General features: G+C 40.2%; 1 protein-coding gene and 1 long non-coding RNA gene across 5 annotated transcripts in view; one reads left to right on the top strand and one right to left on the bottom strand.

Moving 5' to 3' along the window:
• Positions 1-14,340, bottom strand: part of Pxd (Peroxidase) — a 1,822,298-nt gene that overhangs the window by 1,285,776 nt on the left and 522,182 nt on the right. For all 4 annotated transcript variants that reach the window (XM_067760232.1, XM_067760234.1, XM_067760233.1 and 1 more), the window contains one exon: positions 2,345-2,556. In XM_067760232.1, the coding sequence (XP_067616333.1) occupies positions 2,345-2,556 (212 nt within the window). The remainder of the gene's footprint in view (positions 1-2,344; positions 2,557-14,340) is intronic.
• The window catches only part of LOC137237057 (uncharacterized), a 125,937-nt gene that overhangs the window by 49,399 nt on the left and 62,198 nt on the right, over positions 1-14,340 (top strand). The window lies entirely within an intron of this gene.

Below are 14,340 nucleotides of genomic sequence, written 5' to 3'. Positions count from 1 at the left end.
GTAGCACACACGGTCATTAGTTCGACTGTCTTGGGAGTGTTGTTGCGAAGGACAAAGCCTCACCTGGTAAATATATGTGCCTACGTATTCACATTTGTAAAAGGAGCGTAACGTGTAGGTGATATTTGAACTTGGTTGATAGGCTATAATCAATGTGATTCACTTCAAGGGACTAGTTTTGGATAGGGCCGCCAACTTTAGGAAATGTTAAACGGGGAGACTTGGGCGTTGAAAGATGAAGTGTGAAAATAAAAATTAAAATTTCAGACGCTATTTTATAGTTTCGCAAATAACCAACAGAAGTTTGAATGTAAGCCCAAATGATTTTTCAAACCCTTTTAATACGTACATATATCCTCAACTTAAGTATGAGGTAATAATTATTTCAAAGGAGTGTTTATGCCCCTAGAACCCCTACTAAAGGATTTTGCATCACTGATTTCGCTTATTTTTTCAGCCAATCGCAATATACAATTTTTTTTTAAATCGGCACGTTTTTTGGGTAATTAGATTTTTTTAACAACTTGAAGACAATTTGAAAACATGTTCGCCTTGGGTGATTTTATTTGAATTCATTGTTCATTATTAATTTTTTGAAAAAAAACAAAAAAAAAAAATATGAAAAGTTACCATATAAATTTATTATATAACTTTTCTCTTAGTGTTTTTTTTTTAATAGCTTGGTGAATTGGGTGATGCAAAGTGCGTGTTAATCTGACATCGAAAACGCCTGTTTTTTTAAATAACTTTTGAACAGTTAGAAAGAGTTAAATAAATAAAAATAAAGGCTGTGATCCGCATCCGTTGATACCACTTTCGACCATATCCGACCTATTTTCGACATGAACAATAAATGGGCTAAGCAGTCTTAAACGAGTAGAAAATGTAGTAACGCGCCGGACGCCGCCTCCGCCGCGCCGATATTTTTGACATTCGGTGGCGGCGGCGGCGTTTATAGGGGGCGTGTATCTTTAGTTCCAAGCTGAAACATTCTTCGTGAGTTAACGTAAATGAAGGAGGCTTCGCTATCTCTGTATAATAGCTTTAACAACATTGCCGCAATCGCTCCACTTCGTGCATAGACTTCTCGTTGTATGGTATTTTCCCCATTAGTTTGGGGCAATCGTGCACCTTGCCTTTGATGAACTATGCAAGCCCAACACAGTATAGTAATCGATCGTAAGATTCCCTCCATTCCGTAGGATTTTTCTAAATATCTCAATCCGTGCGCTTCCTAGAGAAAGTTTTTTTAATTTGTGTTATACTGTCATTGGCCTCTGAATTAAATTTGAAATTTCTCTAGCTCGCCGAGAAGTTAATTAAAAACCGATCTCAAAAAACCAAATTTCATTCTTATCTAGTTATTTCGGACCGTGCGGCACCTGGAGGAATTTTGATTCTACTTGTATTACATTGTCTTGGTGTCTTAACCTATCTGTAAAGTTTCGCGTTTGTACATTAATGGGAAGTTACTTCAAAATCCATCGCAAGATTCACTCCGTTCCGTACGATTTTTCTAAATATCTCGACACGTGCGCCCCCTAGCGAAACTTTTTGTTATGTGTTTTATACTGTCATAGGCCTCTGAAATAATTTTAAAATTTGAAGTCTCTAGCTCACCGATAAGTTACTTAAAACCGATCTCAAAATCCTAATTTTCCAAATTCTTCTCTAATTATTTCGAACCGTGCGCCACCTAATGGAATTTTTGTCTACTTTTGTTGTATTGCCTCGGTGTCTTAACCTATCTGTGAAGTTTCAATTTTCAAATTTCCACATTCTTATCTTTTTATTTCGATCCGTGTGCCACCTAACGGAAGTTGTTTTACTCTTTGTTACATTGTCCCAGTGACTTGGCCTATCTGTGAAGTTTGACGATTTTAGCTCAATAAGAAGTTACTTATAAATGGATCGCGAGACCCGCTCCGTTCTGTACAATGTTTCTAAATATCTCGATCCGTGCCCCCAGAGCGAAACTTTTTGTAATGCATCTTATTTGTCATCCGCCTCTGAATTAAGTTTGAAATTTCAAGCCTCTATCTCATCGAGAAGTTACCTAAAAGCCGGTCTAAGTTCTCATCTAATTATTTCGATCAGTGCACCACCTAACGGATATTTTCCCCCTTTTGTTGCATTGTCTCGGTGTCTTAACCTATAGAAGTTTCATGTTTATAGCTCAATGGTGAGTTACTTAAAAATCCATTGTAAGATTTGTATTGTATTGTATTCAACCGACCTAATATAAAGGAAATAAAAATAGTTCGGACTTTGCCAGGTTTGATACGCATCAATTATATTTAACAAGATTTGTATTCAAAATTATTTTTTTTTTCTAAATACTTACTTGCTTGTGTACCACCGGCTTGCATGCTCATGTCATGCGTCATTATCTGACCCCATTGCATATTCATAAGTGTAAATTGGGGATCGGGAACATCCAATTCCCCAAACACGATTAGGGAAATAAGTCGTGCATTTGGCAATTCTGCTCCCGTGACGGAACGTGTTGGTGTTGAAATCCCATCTCCGTATTTCGGTGATAACAGACGCCCATACCTATAAAAATATGACATATATGAAATTTGAGTTTAAGAATCAACTAAATTCTGAGTATATCATTACAACAAATTTGGTTCTTAGCTGATGACCTGTAGACCGCTTATGTAAAATTTGTCACTAAATACCTCATATTCTAATCGTTATCTGCACTACTTATTAATGTGCAAAATGGAAATTTGTATTTCTATAGTTTAGCCATCAATCGAGAAATATTATATGTCAATGTTCTAGCCGAATTACGCAGGGTTTGCATCGCTGACTGCAAAATATATAAGTATAGCAGTAGGAATTTGACCATTTCATTTTTATTGCTTGCATGACCACTTTTTGTGCTATACCAGCGCTTATCGCTTGAAGATAATCCATTACACGGGTCAACACAAAATTTGACTTTGACTTGAAAGCATAAATTTCAATTATTTAGATCGTAATTTGACGAAAAAAAATAAATTTATGTCATGAAAGATTTTGCTTTCCTATTTAGGAAACCGCTTGAACGATATTTTTCAAAATCTGTGGTTTTAATTTTTACTTGAAAATGAAACGATTGAAATAAATATTTTTATTAAGTTTTAATATCGAAATAACTCACAAAAAAGTGAAAAGTGTACACTTTTATTTTTTATTTTATGTTCATAAGTACTATCTCTCCATAAAGCCCAAATATAGTCTCCCATCATGTTTTCATTATGTTGGCCTTGATAACGTTGTTATAAGCTCATAATGTCGTGATGAAAACGTTCTCCTTGCTCTTCTGAATATGCTCCGATGTTGTTTTGAATTTATCTAAAAGAGCGTGCAGATATGTACTTTTAATGACATCCTGCAGCCCATCGCGTTAAAATTTTTGTTTAGCATATTTTCAACTAGCTTTTCGTAGTTTGTCAGCTTTGTTGTTTCCAAAAAAACAAGAAACAACTGCTTTGAAACAGTTCCAACTCGCTTTTTGAGTGCGATTCAGCAATGCTGGAAATTTTTCATCGGCAAAAATCTGTCTGATTTGTAGAACAACAAAAACACCATCTTTAATTTTTGCTACCGTTAACTTTGGAAAAAATTTTCTCAAGTACTCAAATGCTTCTGAAGTTTGATCCAGTTTTTAGACAAATTGTTTCATCAGCCATAATTTCATGTGCAGAGGCGGCATTAATACTTTTTCCGCTTCAATAATTGCCTCAAATTTAACACTTTCCTTCCCGACACAAAGTTCTGTTCTTACAGGCCATGACCGTTGAGTATAACGCTCAGCATCTGCTCTACTGTCCCATAAGCACAAAAAACACGGATACTTTGTATATCCGCTTTGGAGTCTCATCAAAAATTCCACCATTTTAAAATCGCCAATCAGTTGCCGGTTGAACTCGTGAAATTTTACAGATTCAACATAATTTTGACACTTTCATAATTTTCTTTGAGATGTACTGAGTGAGCAATTGGAAGAGTGGACATTTATTTCCGTTGTGTAATAAAACAGCTTTTAAGCTTTTTGTTGAGCTGTCAATTAATAAACGACAACAAGGTATCGCAATTTCTTCGAACATATCTTTTATGTCATTACAAAAACATCCATCTTCTTTTGTGAAAAATGTTGAGAATGTTTCATGCCTAGTTCGCTGATCGTGATATTAACATCATCAAGCAAATTCCACTGTTTTAAGCGAGAGCCTAAAAACTCTGCTTTACTTTTTTGTGAATTTAAATCCCTAATTAAATCATTATAATCTTCAGTAATGACGAAATGATATTTGGATGTTCTGGTGTCGGTAAAAACTCCTATCGGCATTGCTTTTATAAGAACTAAGAGATGAACCAATTCTTTGCGATCATTTTTTCGGTGGCTCTGGTCTGGTCGTGTCAGATCGTGAGCGAGTGGATCAGAAGAAGATTCACGATCACGATATTCGATAGTTTTTGCATTTTTACCTCTACTGCTTTTACTCGGATTCACAATGCAAAAGTAGCAGTCACGTGGTATTTTGGTTCTCGCCAGATTCTTGGTATTGCAAATTTCATAGATCTTTTCTCAACTCGATACCAACCTAAAATATAGAAAGAGAAATCAATATGTTTACTTTATTTAATTTACTATTTAAATAAAATTTACTTACGTTCCAAACATCTTTTACAATAACTTCCAGCAACATGTGGAGCCCATGTCTTGTCTTTATTCCAAACAGGACAGCCAAAATATGCTTCGTAGGCTTACAGAGGATGACAGATGTATTTAGGTCACATTTTATATCTCGAACTTTAATAAATTGTCCACATATATAACAAAAAGCATCAGCTGCATATCTACACTTTCGCGACGACATTTTAGGTTATTCTAGATTTGTACAAAACACCTGATCGTTGTTTATCACTCTCGCGCCATGAGTATTGTTACTATAACTATTACAAAAGCAAACTTTATACCGAAAAAAAGTGTTTTCTTTTCGTTTTTGTGTATAATAAAACAGAAAATCATGAAATAAATTTTAGGGCAAAGAACAAAAATTTGTTTGTAGTCGTGTTATTATGCGCATTGAGGCATTCGTTTTTATACTCGGTGTATTTTGCACACAAAACATTGGTAACATAAGGGTTGGTGGTACAGGTATAAAGGAATCGAGATAGATATAGACTTTCATATATCAAAACCATCAGCGCGAAAAAAAAATTGATTAACCTATGTCCGTCCGTTAACACGATATCCTAATATTGAGATATCTTCACCGAATTTGGAATACGGGTTTAACTGGACCCAGAATAAACTGAAAATTAGTGAAATTGAATGGTAACGACACCAACTTTTTATATTTACAACATTTTGGAAAACACAAAAATCCTGATTATTTAGCTAATAATACACCTGCTGTGGACTGCTATGACTCTTGATAAAAATTTGAAAACATTTTTGAAAATGGCTGTCGTGTGCTAACTGCAATGATCTATTTCATTTGAAGTGTGTCAACATGTCATCGGCTGATCTTTATTTTCTCATCTCGTCTAAAAAACTTTTCTTATGCAAAATTTGTTCAGTTGAACGAGATTATTCGTGCTCCCCTATACATTCACATATATCGAAAACACTAAACTCCACTGAACAAAATACAACATCCAAGAAACTAAAAAGAGTTATTTCCGATCGTTTGGGCATTGAAAACACCTTTACCTTATGCCGTGTAAGATTTGGAAATTCACGGAGATGTCTGAAAGAAATCCCAATGTAAAAATGAAAAGATGAATTGAGGAGGTTTCACCTAAGATAGTTTAGTAACCGGGTACAACAAAAGTTTTTTCAGATGCATTATCTAGGCAACATTTGAACAATTTAACAGATACGAATAACGAAGATTCAAGTAATCCACTTACAAATACGCAACATTCGGCTGAAAGCAGCGATATCATATTAAAAGAACGAGAAAGCCATTAAATCATTTTAAGCAACAACTATTACTAGAAATATGAGCAAGAATTACCACGAAGAAAAGAATTTCATATTTTGGTAACAACAGGTTTTAATCGAATATGACACACCACAAAACGTTGTACCCATTCTCTCTGAATTTTTAATCCAAAAGCTGTTACATATATTGCACACCAGAAGTAATAAAATTAAAATGGTGTTAAAAAACGCGTACCCAACGACGAAAATTTTGCAGGCTGTTTTGTTAATGATATTATTAATAGGAAATATCAAGCAATTATTACAAAACATCAATTCACTCAGTATCGGTGAAGCAACCATATAACATTTTATTTAATAAAGATTGGAAATTGCCCAGAAACGGCTTTTAAAATTTCGTCTTAAAAAAAGAATAAATAAAAATGATTATTCAGGTGAAATAATATACGAAAAAATTTTTGGAGAAAGAAATAAACTTAATCCAATATCTAGGAAACAAATAGTTTGTGAGGATTGAGGAGATTAAGTTAAAATAAAAATACAGATAGAATCATACAAAAGATAATATTAAAGTTTGATTTTTATGGAAAACGGAATTTTTAATACTACTACTTAAACTCAGATTTGATTGACTGCACTAGAGAAAATTATGTACTAACATATATGTAATACTCCTATATTGCTACAAAAGGCTTGGTACATTCCCAAACATCAGAGTGCCGATATATTACTATTTAAACGTTTTTGTTTTTGTATTCATGAATCGAATGTACCAAAATTTTAATTTTTTCTTTTCAAACTTATGCTGCTACAATCACAGAAATTTTATAGGCTGTCTTGTTTAGATTTCGATTTCAAAACACATTGAGAGCATTTTCTATTAGCAATATAGGAGTATTACATATACATATGTGTACTAATAATTCAATTTCAATTTATTTAAAACGGCGCATTAGTGCAGTAACATCGACAAATGATCTTTTTTAGAACAATAGTTAAGAATACAATAAATATATAAGTTATTCATGAGCAAGCTCAAATTAAGTATTAATAATAATGGTAAAACATTGAAAGAAAATGCAAAAATTTGACATTTGCAACACAATAACAAAAGTTATATATATATTACGGCTCTTGAAAAAGTCGACTTATTCGACTAGTCGATTAACCGACTAACTGGTTGTAACCGTTTGCACGGTTATTAATCGAATATCGATATTCGAGTAGTCGCCTAGCAGCGACTAACCTACTACTCGCTTTGTTGCGACTAGTCGACTTTTGCCACATATTCGGTTACCATTAACAGATTATTTCATGTAAGGTATAAAATTGTATCCATTTACACACCCTGTTATATGAACGCACCTAGTAATATTCTTCATAAACCTGATTGTCGACCAGCTGTGTTATTGCCAAAAAAATGTTTGATTGGTATACAAATTAAAAAATGCCAAGATTAAGTGAAAACTCATAACTAAAACATCCTTTCTAAGAAATTCTTGTAAAGGACTTGCTGATGTCGGAGATTTCTGATGAAAAGGACGGCAATTATGTTTGTAAGGTTGCATTCCTTTGAGTTTACCCCGTTTACACCATGAAATTTGCGCGTAAATTTATACAAATTGTGTAAATTATTTTTCATACAAAATCTGACAGTTCGTTTACGCACTAGATAAATTTATACGTTTACACACTTTATAAGGCATTTATAAGGTTAAGTGAGTCCCCTTAATCACTTTCTAGAAATTTTGCGCTCCTGATACATATTCTGCATGGTAATAATATGCAGCATACTGCACTTTCCATTTTGGCATGTTGATGATGGTCAACCATATTTTTGTCAAGAACTCTTATCTTTTTATATAAAATCTTCATTTCAAGGTATCAGGAGCACAAAGTTTCTTGTAAGTGGATATGAAAAAACTTTTAAATAAATATTATATAGGCAACATTTGGATTTTGCTTCAACCAAAATTATTTTTTTCAAAAATATAGTTACCAGAAGGAAAGTCTTAACATATGCAAATACTTTTTTGATAGATTTTTTCCAGTAAATCTATAGAATTAAATCAAGCAAAACAAGTCATGGGTTCAGCATTTGCAAAAAATTAAAACCTATGCCTATTAGTACAAGGTTTAGGACCTCTAACGCTTGCTTTTTTGGGCCAGAAATATATAACTTAAGGGCAGTTTGAACGTTGGAAATACAATGTTTTACAGATATGAGGTGTATATAATTTCGTGTCCTTGCCGTTAGCTATTGGGAAAAGTGCTACATAGTAAAAAGACTTCTCTTCATAGAAAATCGCTACCCATTCACATAATCTCTATGTATGAGATTTGAGCCTTTTAAGAATGTATTTTTATTTTACCCAAATCCTTCCATACACCCCTTCGCGAACGTGAACGTGAGTATTTTCTTTTGTCTAATATCTTTGTTATTACCACACAGAACCACACAGAAATGATGCCTGAAGGGTACCAAATTGATCCCGAAATAGTCCGGAAAAAGTTCCGAAATTACCCTGACGGGCTCCCGGACGGATTCAAAAACCATCCAGGAAGGGTTCATAAATTATCCCGACATAGTCCAGAAAAAGCTCCGAAAAAGTTCCGAAATGACCCCGAGGGATCCACAACGGATAGCGAAAACCCTAAAGAAATGATTCCGGAAGGGTCCCAAAATGATTCCGAAATAGGCCGAAAATGACCCCGATGGAATCCCGCACGGATCCAAATGTGATCCCGGAAGAGTTTCAAAACTATCCCGAAAAAGTAACAAAAAAAATCTCAAAATGAATCTTACGGCATCCTGGACGGATCCAGAAGTGATCCCAACATGGTCCCGAAATGACCCTGATGGATCCGGCAAACGATCAAGAATTGTTGCCGGAAGGGTCTTCAAATGGTCCCGAAATAATACAGATAAAGTCATGGAATGACCCCTAAGTGGTCCCCAAATGATCCCGAAATAGTCCCGAAAAAGTCCCGAAATTACCCTGATGGGTTCCAGTACAGATCCCGAAATCCTTCCAGAAGTGATGCCGGAAGGGTCCAAAAATGATCCCGTATTGTCCCCGAAAAGTCCCTAAATGACCCCGACGGGATCCCGGACGGATCCCCAAAACTATCTAGAAATAATGAAGAAAGGTACCCAAAATGATTCCGAAAAAGTCGTGAAATAACCCCGACGGAATTCCGGACGGATCCCGAAAACCATCCAGAAATGATCCCGAAATAGTCCCGAAGAAGTCCCGAAATGTCCCTGACGGGATCTCAAATGGCCCCCTAACTGACCCCACCGGGATCCCGGACAGATCCCGAAATCCATCCAGGAATCATTTTGGCCCAAAATGATTCCGAAATAGTTTCGGAAAAGTCCACAAATTACCCTGACGAGATCCCGGACGAATCCCGAAAACCATGCTTAAATGATCCCGAAAAAGTCCCGAAATGACCCCGACGGGATCTCGGACGGATCCCCAAAACTATCTAGAAATGATGAAGGAAGGTACCCAAAATGATTCCGAAAAGTCTTGGAATAACCACGACCGGATTCCGGACATATCCCGAAAACCATCCAGAAATGATGCCGAAAGGTACACCAAATGATCCCGAAATGCTCCCGACGGGATCCCTTACGGATCCCGAAAACCATGCAGAAATGATGCCGGAAGGGACCCAAATGATCCCGAAAGAGTCCTGAAATGACCCTGAAGGGATCCCGTACGGATCCCGAAAACCATCTAGAAATGATGTCGGTAGGTACCCCAAATGATACCGAAATAGTTCCGAAATGACCCCGTCGGGATCCCGGAAACTATTCAGAACTGATGCCGGAAAGGTCCTCAAATGATCCCGTATTAGTCGAGAAAAATTCTCGAAATGACCCCGACGGGGTCCCTTACGGATCCCGAAAACCATCCAGAAAAGATGCCGAAAGGAACACCAAATGATCCCGAAATAGTCCCGAAAAGATCCCGACGGGATCCCGGACTGATCCCGAAAATTATCCAGAAATGATGCCGATAGGGTCCCCAAATTATCCCGTATTAGTCGAGAAAAAGTCCCGAAATGACCCCGACCGGATCCCGGACTGATCCAGAAAACCATCTAGAAATGATGCCGGAAGGTACCCTAAATGATCCCGAAAAAGTCCTGAAATGACCCCGACGGGATCCCGGACGAATCCCGAAAACCATCCAGAAATGATGCCGGTAGGTACCCCCAAATGATCCCGAAATAGTCCCGAAATGACCCCGTCCGGATCCCGGACGGATCCCGAAAACCATCCAGAAATGATGCCGAAAGGGTCCCCAAATGATCCCGTATTAGTCGAGAAAAATTCCCGGAATGAAACCGACGGGATCCCGAACGGATCCCGAAAACCATCCAGAAATTATGCCGGAAGAGCCCCCAAATGATCCCGTATTAGTCGAGAAAAAGTCCCGAAATGACCCCGACGGGATCCCGGACGAATCCCAAAAACCATCCAGAAATGATGCCGGTAGGTATCCCAAATGATCCCGAAATAGTCCCGAAATGTCCTCGTCGGCATCTCGGACGGATCCCGAAAATTATCCAGGAATGATGCCGGAAAGGTCCCCAAATGATCCCCTAATAGTCCCGCAATTACCCTGATGGGATCCCGGACGGATCCCGAAAACCATCCGGAAATGATGCCGAAAGGGTTCCCAAATGATCCCGTATTAGTCGCGAAAAAGTCCCGAAATGACCCCGACGGGATCCCGGACGGATCCCGAAAACCATCCAGAAATAATGCCGGAAGAGCCCCCAAATGATCCCGAAAAGGTCCCCAAATGACCCCGACGAGATCCCGAACGGATACCGAAAACCATCCAGAAATGATGCCCGTAGGTACCCCAAATGATCCCGAAATAGTCCCGAAATGACCCCGTCCGGATCCCGAAAACTATCCAGAAATGATGCCGAAAGGGTCCCCAAATGATCCCGTATTAGTCGAGAAAAAGTCCCGGAATGACCGCGACAGGATCCCGGACGGATCCCGAAAACCATCCAGAAATTATGCCGGAAGAGCCCCCAAATGATCCCGAAAAAGTCCTCAGATGACCCCGACATACTCCAGAGTAAGTTCCGAAATTGCTCCGAGGGGATCCACGACGGATCGCGAAAACCATACAGAAATGATTCCGGAAGGATCCCAAAATGATCCCGAAATAGTTCGGAAATGACCCAGATGGGATCCAGCACAGATCCAGAAATGATCCCGGAAGGGTCCAAAAACTATCCCGGAAAAGTAACAAAAAATTCCGAAATGGCTCCTACGGCATCCGGGACGGATCCAGAAATGATCTCGGAAGGGTCCCCAAATGATCCCAAAATGGTTCCGAAATGACCCTGATGGATCCGGCAAACCACCAAGAAATTATCCCGGAAGGGTCCCCAAATGATCCCAAAATAATACAGAAAAAGTCACGAAACGACCCCTAGAGGATCCCCAAATGATCCCGATATAGTCCCGAAGAAGTCCGGAAATGACCCTAACGGTATCTCGAACGCATCCCTAAATGACCCTGACGGGATCCCGGACAGATGCCGAAATACATCCAGAAATGATCTTGGGAGGAACCCCAAATGATTCCGAAAAAGTCCCGCAATGATTCCGACGGGATCCTGAACGGATACCGAAAACCATCCAGAAGTGATGCCGGAAACGTCCTCAAATGATCACCTAATAGTCCCAAAATGACCCTGACGGCATCCCGGACTGATCCCGAAATCCATCCAGAAATGATCTTGGGAAGGTCCCAAAATGATCCCGAAATAGTCTAGGAAAAGTCCGGAAATTACCCTGACGGGTTCCCGGACGAATCCTGAAAACCATCGTTAAATGATCACGAAAAATTCCCGAAATGACCCTGACGGGACCCCGAAAGGATCCCGAAAACTATCCAGAAATGTTGCTGGAAAGGTCCTCGAATGATTTCCTAATAGTTCCGAAAAGCCCCTGACGGGATCCCGAACAGATCCCGACAACTATCAAGGTACCCAAAATGATTCCGAAAAAGTCGTGAAATAACCCCGACGGAATTCCGGACGGATCCCGAAAACCATCCAGAAATGATCCCGAAATAGTCCCGAAGAAGTCCCGAAATGTCCCTGACGGGATCTCAAATGGCCCCCTAACTGACCCCACCGGGATCCCGGACAGATCCCGAAATCCATCCAGGAATCATTTTGGCCCAAAATGATTCCGAAATAGTTTCGGAAAAGTCCACAAATTACCCTGACGGGATCCCGGACGAATCCTGAAAACCATGCTTAAATTATCCCGAAAAAGTCCCGAAATGACCCCGACGGGATCTCGGACGGATCCCCAAAACTATCTAGAAATGATGAAGGAAGGTACCCAAAATGATTCCGAAAAGTCTTGGAATAACCACGACCGGATTCCGGACATATCCCGAAAACCATCCAGAAATGATGCCGAAAGGTACACCAAATGATCCCGAAATGCTCCCGACGGGATCCCTTACGGATCCCGAAAACCATGCAGAAATGATGCCGGAAGGGACCCAAATGATCCCGAAAGAGTCCTGAAATGACCCTGAAGGGATCCCGTACGGATCCCGAAAACCATCTAGAAATGATGTCGGTAGGTACCCCAAATGATACCGAAATAGTTCCGAAATGACCCCGTCGGGATCCCGGAAACTATTCAGAACTGATGCCGGAAAGGTCCTCAAATGATCCCGTATTAGTCGAGAAAAATTCTCGAAATGACCCCGACGGGGTCCCTTACGGATCCCGAAAACCATCCAGAAAAGATGCCGAAAGGAACACCAAATGATCCCGAAATAGTCCCGAAAAGACCCCGACGGGATCCCAGACTGATCCCGAAAATTATCCAGAAATGATGCCGATAGGGTCCCCAAATTATCCCGTATTAGTCGAGAAAAAGTCCCGAAATGACCCCGACCGGATCCCGGACTGATCCAGAAAACCATCTAGAAATGATGCCGGAAGGTACCCTAAATGATCCTGAAAAAGTCCTGAAATGACCCCGACGGGATCCCGGACGAATCCCGAAAACCATCCAGAAATGATGCCGGTAGGTACCCCAAATGATCCCGAAATAGTCCCGAAATGACCCCGTCCGGATCCCGGACGGATCCCGAAAACCATCCAGAAATGATGCCGAAAGGGTCCCCAAATGATCCCGTATTAGTCGAGAAAAATTCCCGGAATGAAACCGACGGGATCCCGAACGGATCCCGAAAACCATCCAGAAATTATGCCGGAAGAGCCCCCAAATGATCCCGTATTAGTCGAGAAAAAGTCCCGAAATGACCCCGACGGGATCCCGGACGAATCCCAAAAACCATCCAGAAATGATGCCGGTAGGTATCCCAAATGATCCCGAAATAGTCCCGAAATGTCCTCGTCGGCATCTCGGAGGGATCCCGAAAATTATCCAGAAATGATGCCGGAAAGGTCCCCAAATGATCCCCTAATAGTCCCGCAATTACCCTGATGGGATCCCGGACGGATCCCGAAAACCATCCGGAAATGATGCCGAAAGGGTTCCCAAATGATCCCGTATTAGTCGCGAAAAAGTCCCGAAATGACCCCGACGGGATCCCGGACGGATCCCGAAAACCATCCAGAAATAATGCCGGAAGAGCCCACAAATGATCCCGAAAAGGTCCCCAAATGACCCCGACGAGATCCCGAACGGATACCGAAAACCATCCAGAAATGATGCCCGTAGGTACCCCAAATGATCCCGAAATAGTCCCGAAATGACCCCGTCCGGATCCCGAAAACTATCCAGAAATGATGCCGAAAGGGTCCCCAAATGATCCCGTATTAGTCGAGAAAAAGTCCCGGAATGACCGCGACAGGATCCCGGACGGATCCCGAAAACCATCCAGAAATTATGCCGGAAGAGCCCCCAAATGATCCCGAAAAAGTCCTCAGATGACCCCGACATACTCCAGAGAAAGTTCCGAAATTGCTCCGAGGGGATCCACGACGGATCGCGAAAACCATACAGAAATGATTCCGGAAGGATCCCAAAATGATCCCGAAATAGTCCGGAAATGACCCAGATGGGATCCAGCACAGATCCAGAAATGATCCCGGAAGGGTCCAAAAACTATCCCGGAAAAGTAACAAAAAATTCCGAAATGGCTCCTACGGCATCCGGGACGGATCCAGAAATGATCTCGGAAGGGTCCCCAAATGATCCCAAAATGGTTCCGAAATGACCCTGATGGATCCGGCAAACCACCAAGAAATTATGCCGGAAGGGTCCCCAAATGATCCCAAAATAATACAGAAAAAGTCACGAAACGACCCCTAGAGGATCCCCAAATGATCCCGATATAGTCCCGAAGAAGTCCGGAAAT

Source organism: Eurosta solidaginis, chromosome 1 (genome assembly GCF_040869045.1).
Source record: "Eurosta solidaginis isolate ZX-2024a chromosome 1, ASM4086904v1, whole genome shotgun sequence".
NCBI classification, from domain to species: Eukaryota; Metazoa; Arthropoda; class Insecta; order Diptera; family Tephritidae; genus Eurosta; species Eurosta solidaginis.
Note: the sequence above shows the minus strand (reverse complement) of the source record. Positions and strands in the feature narration are given on the sequence as shown.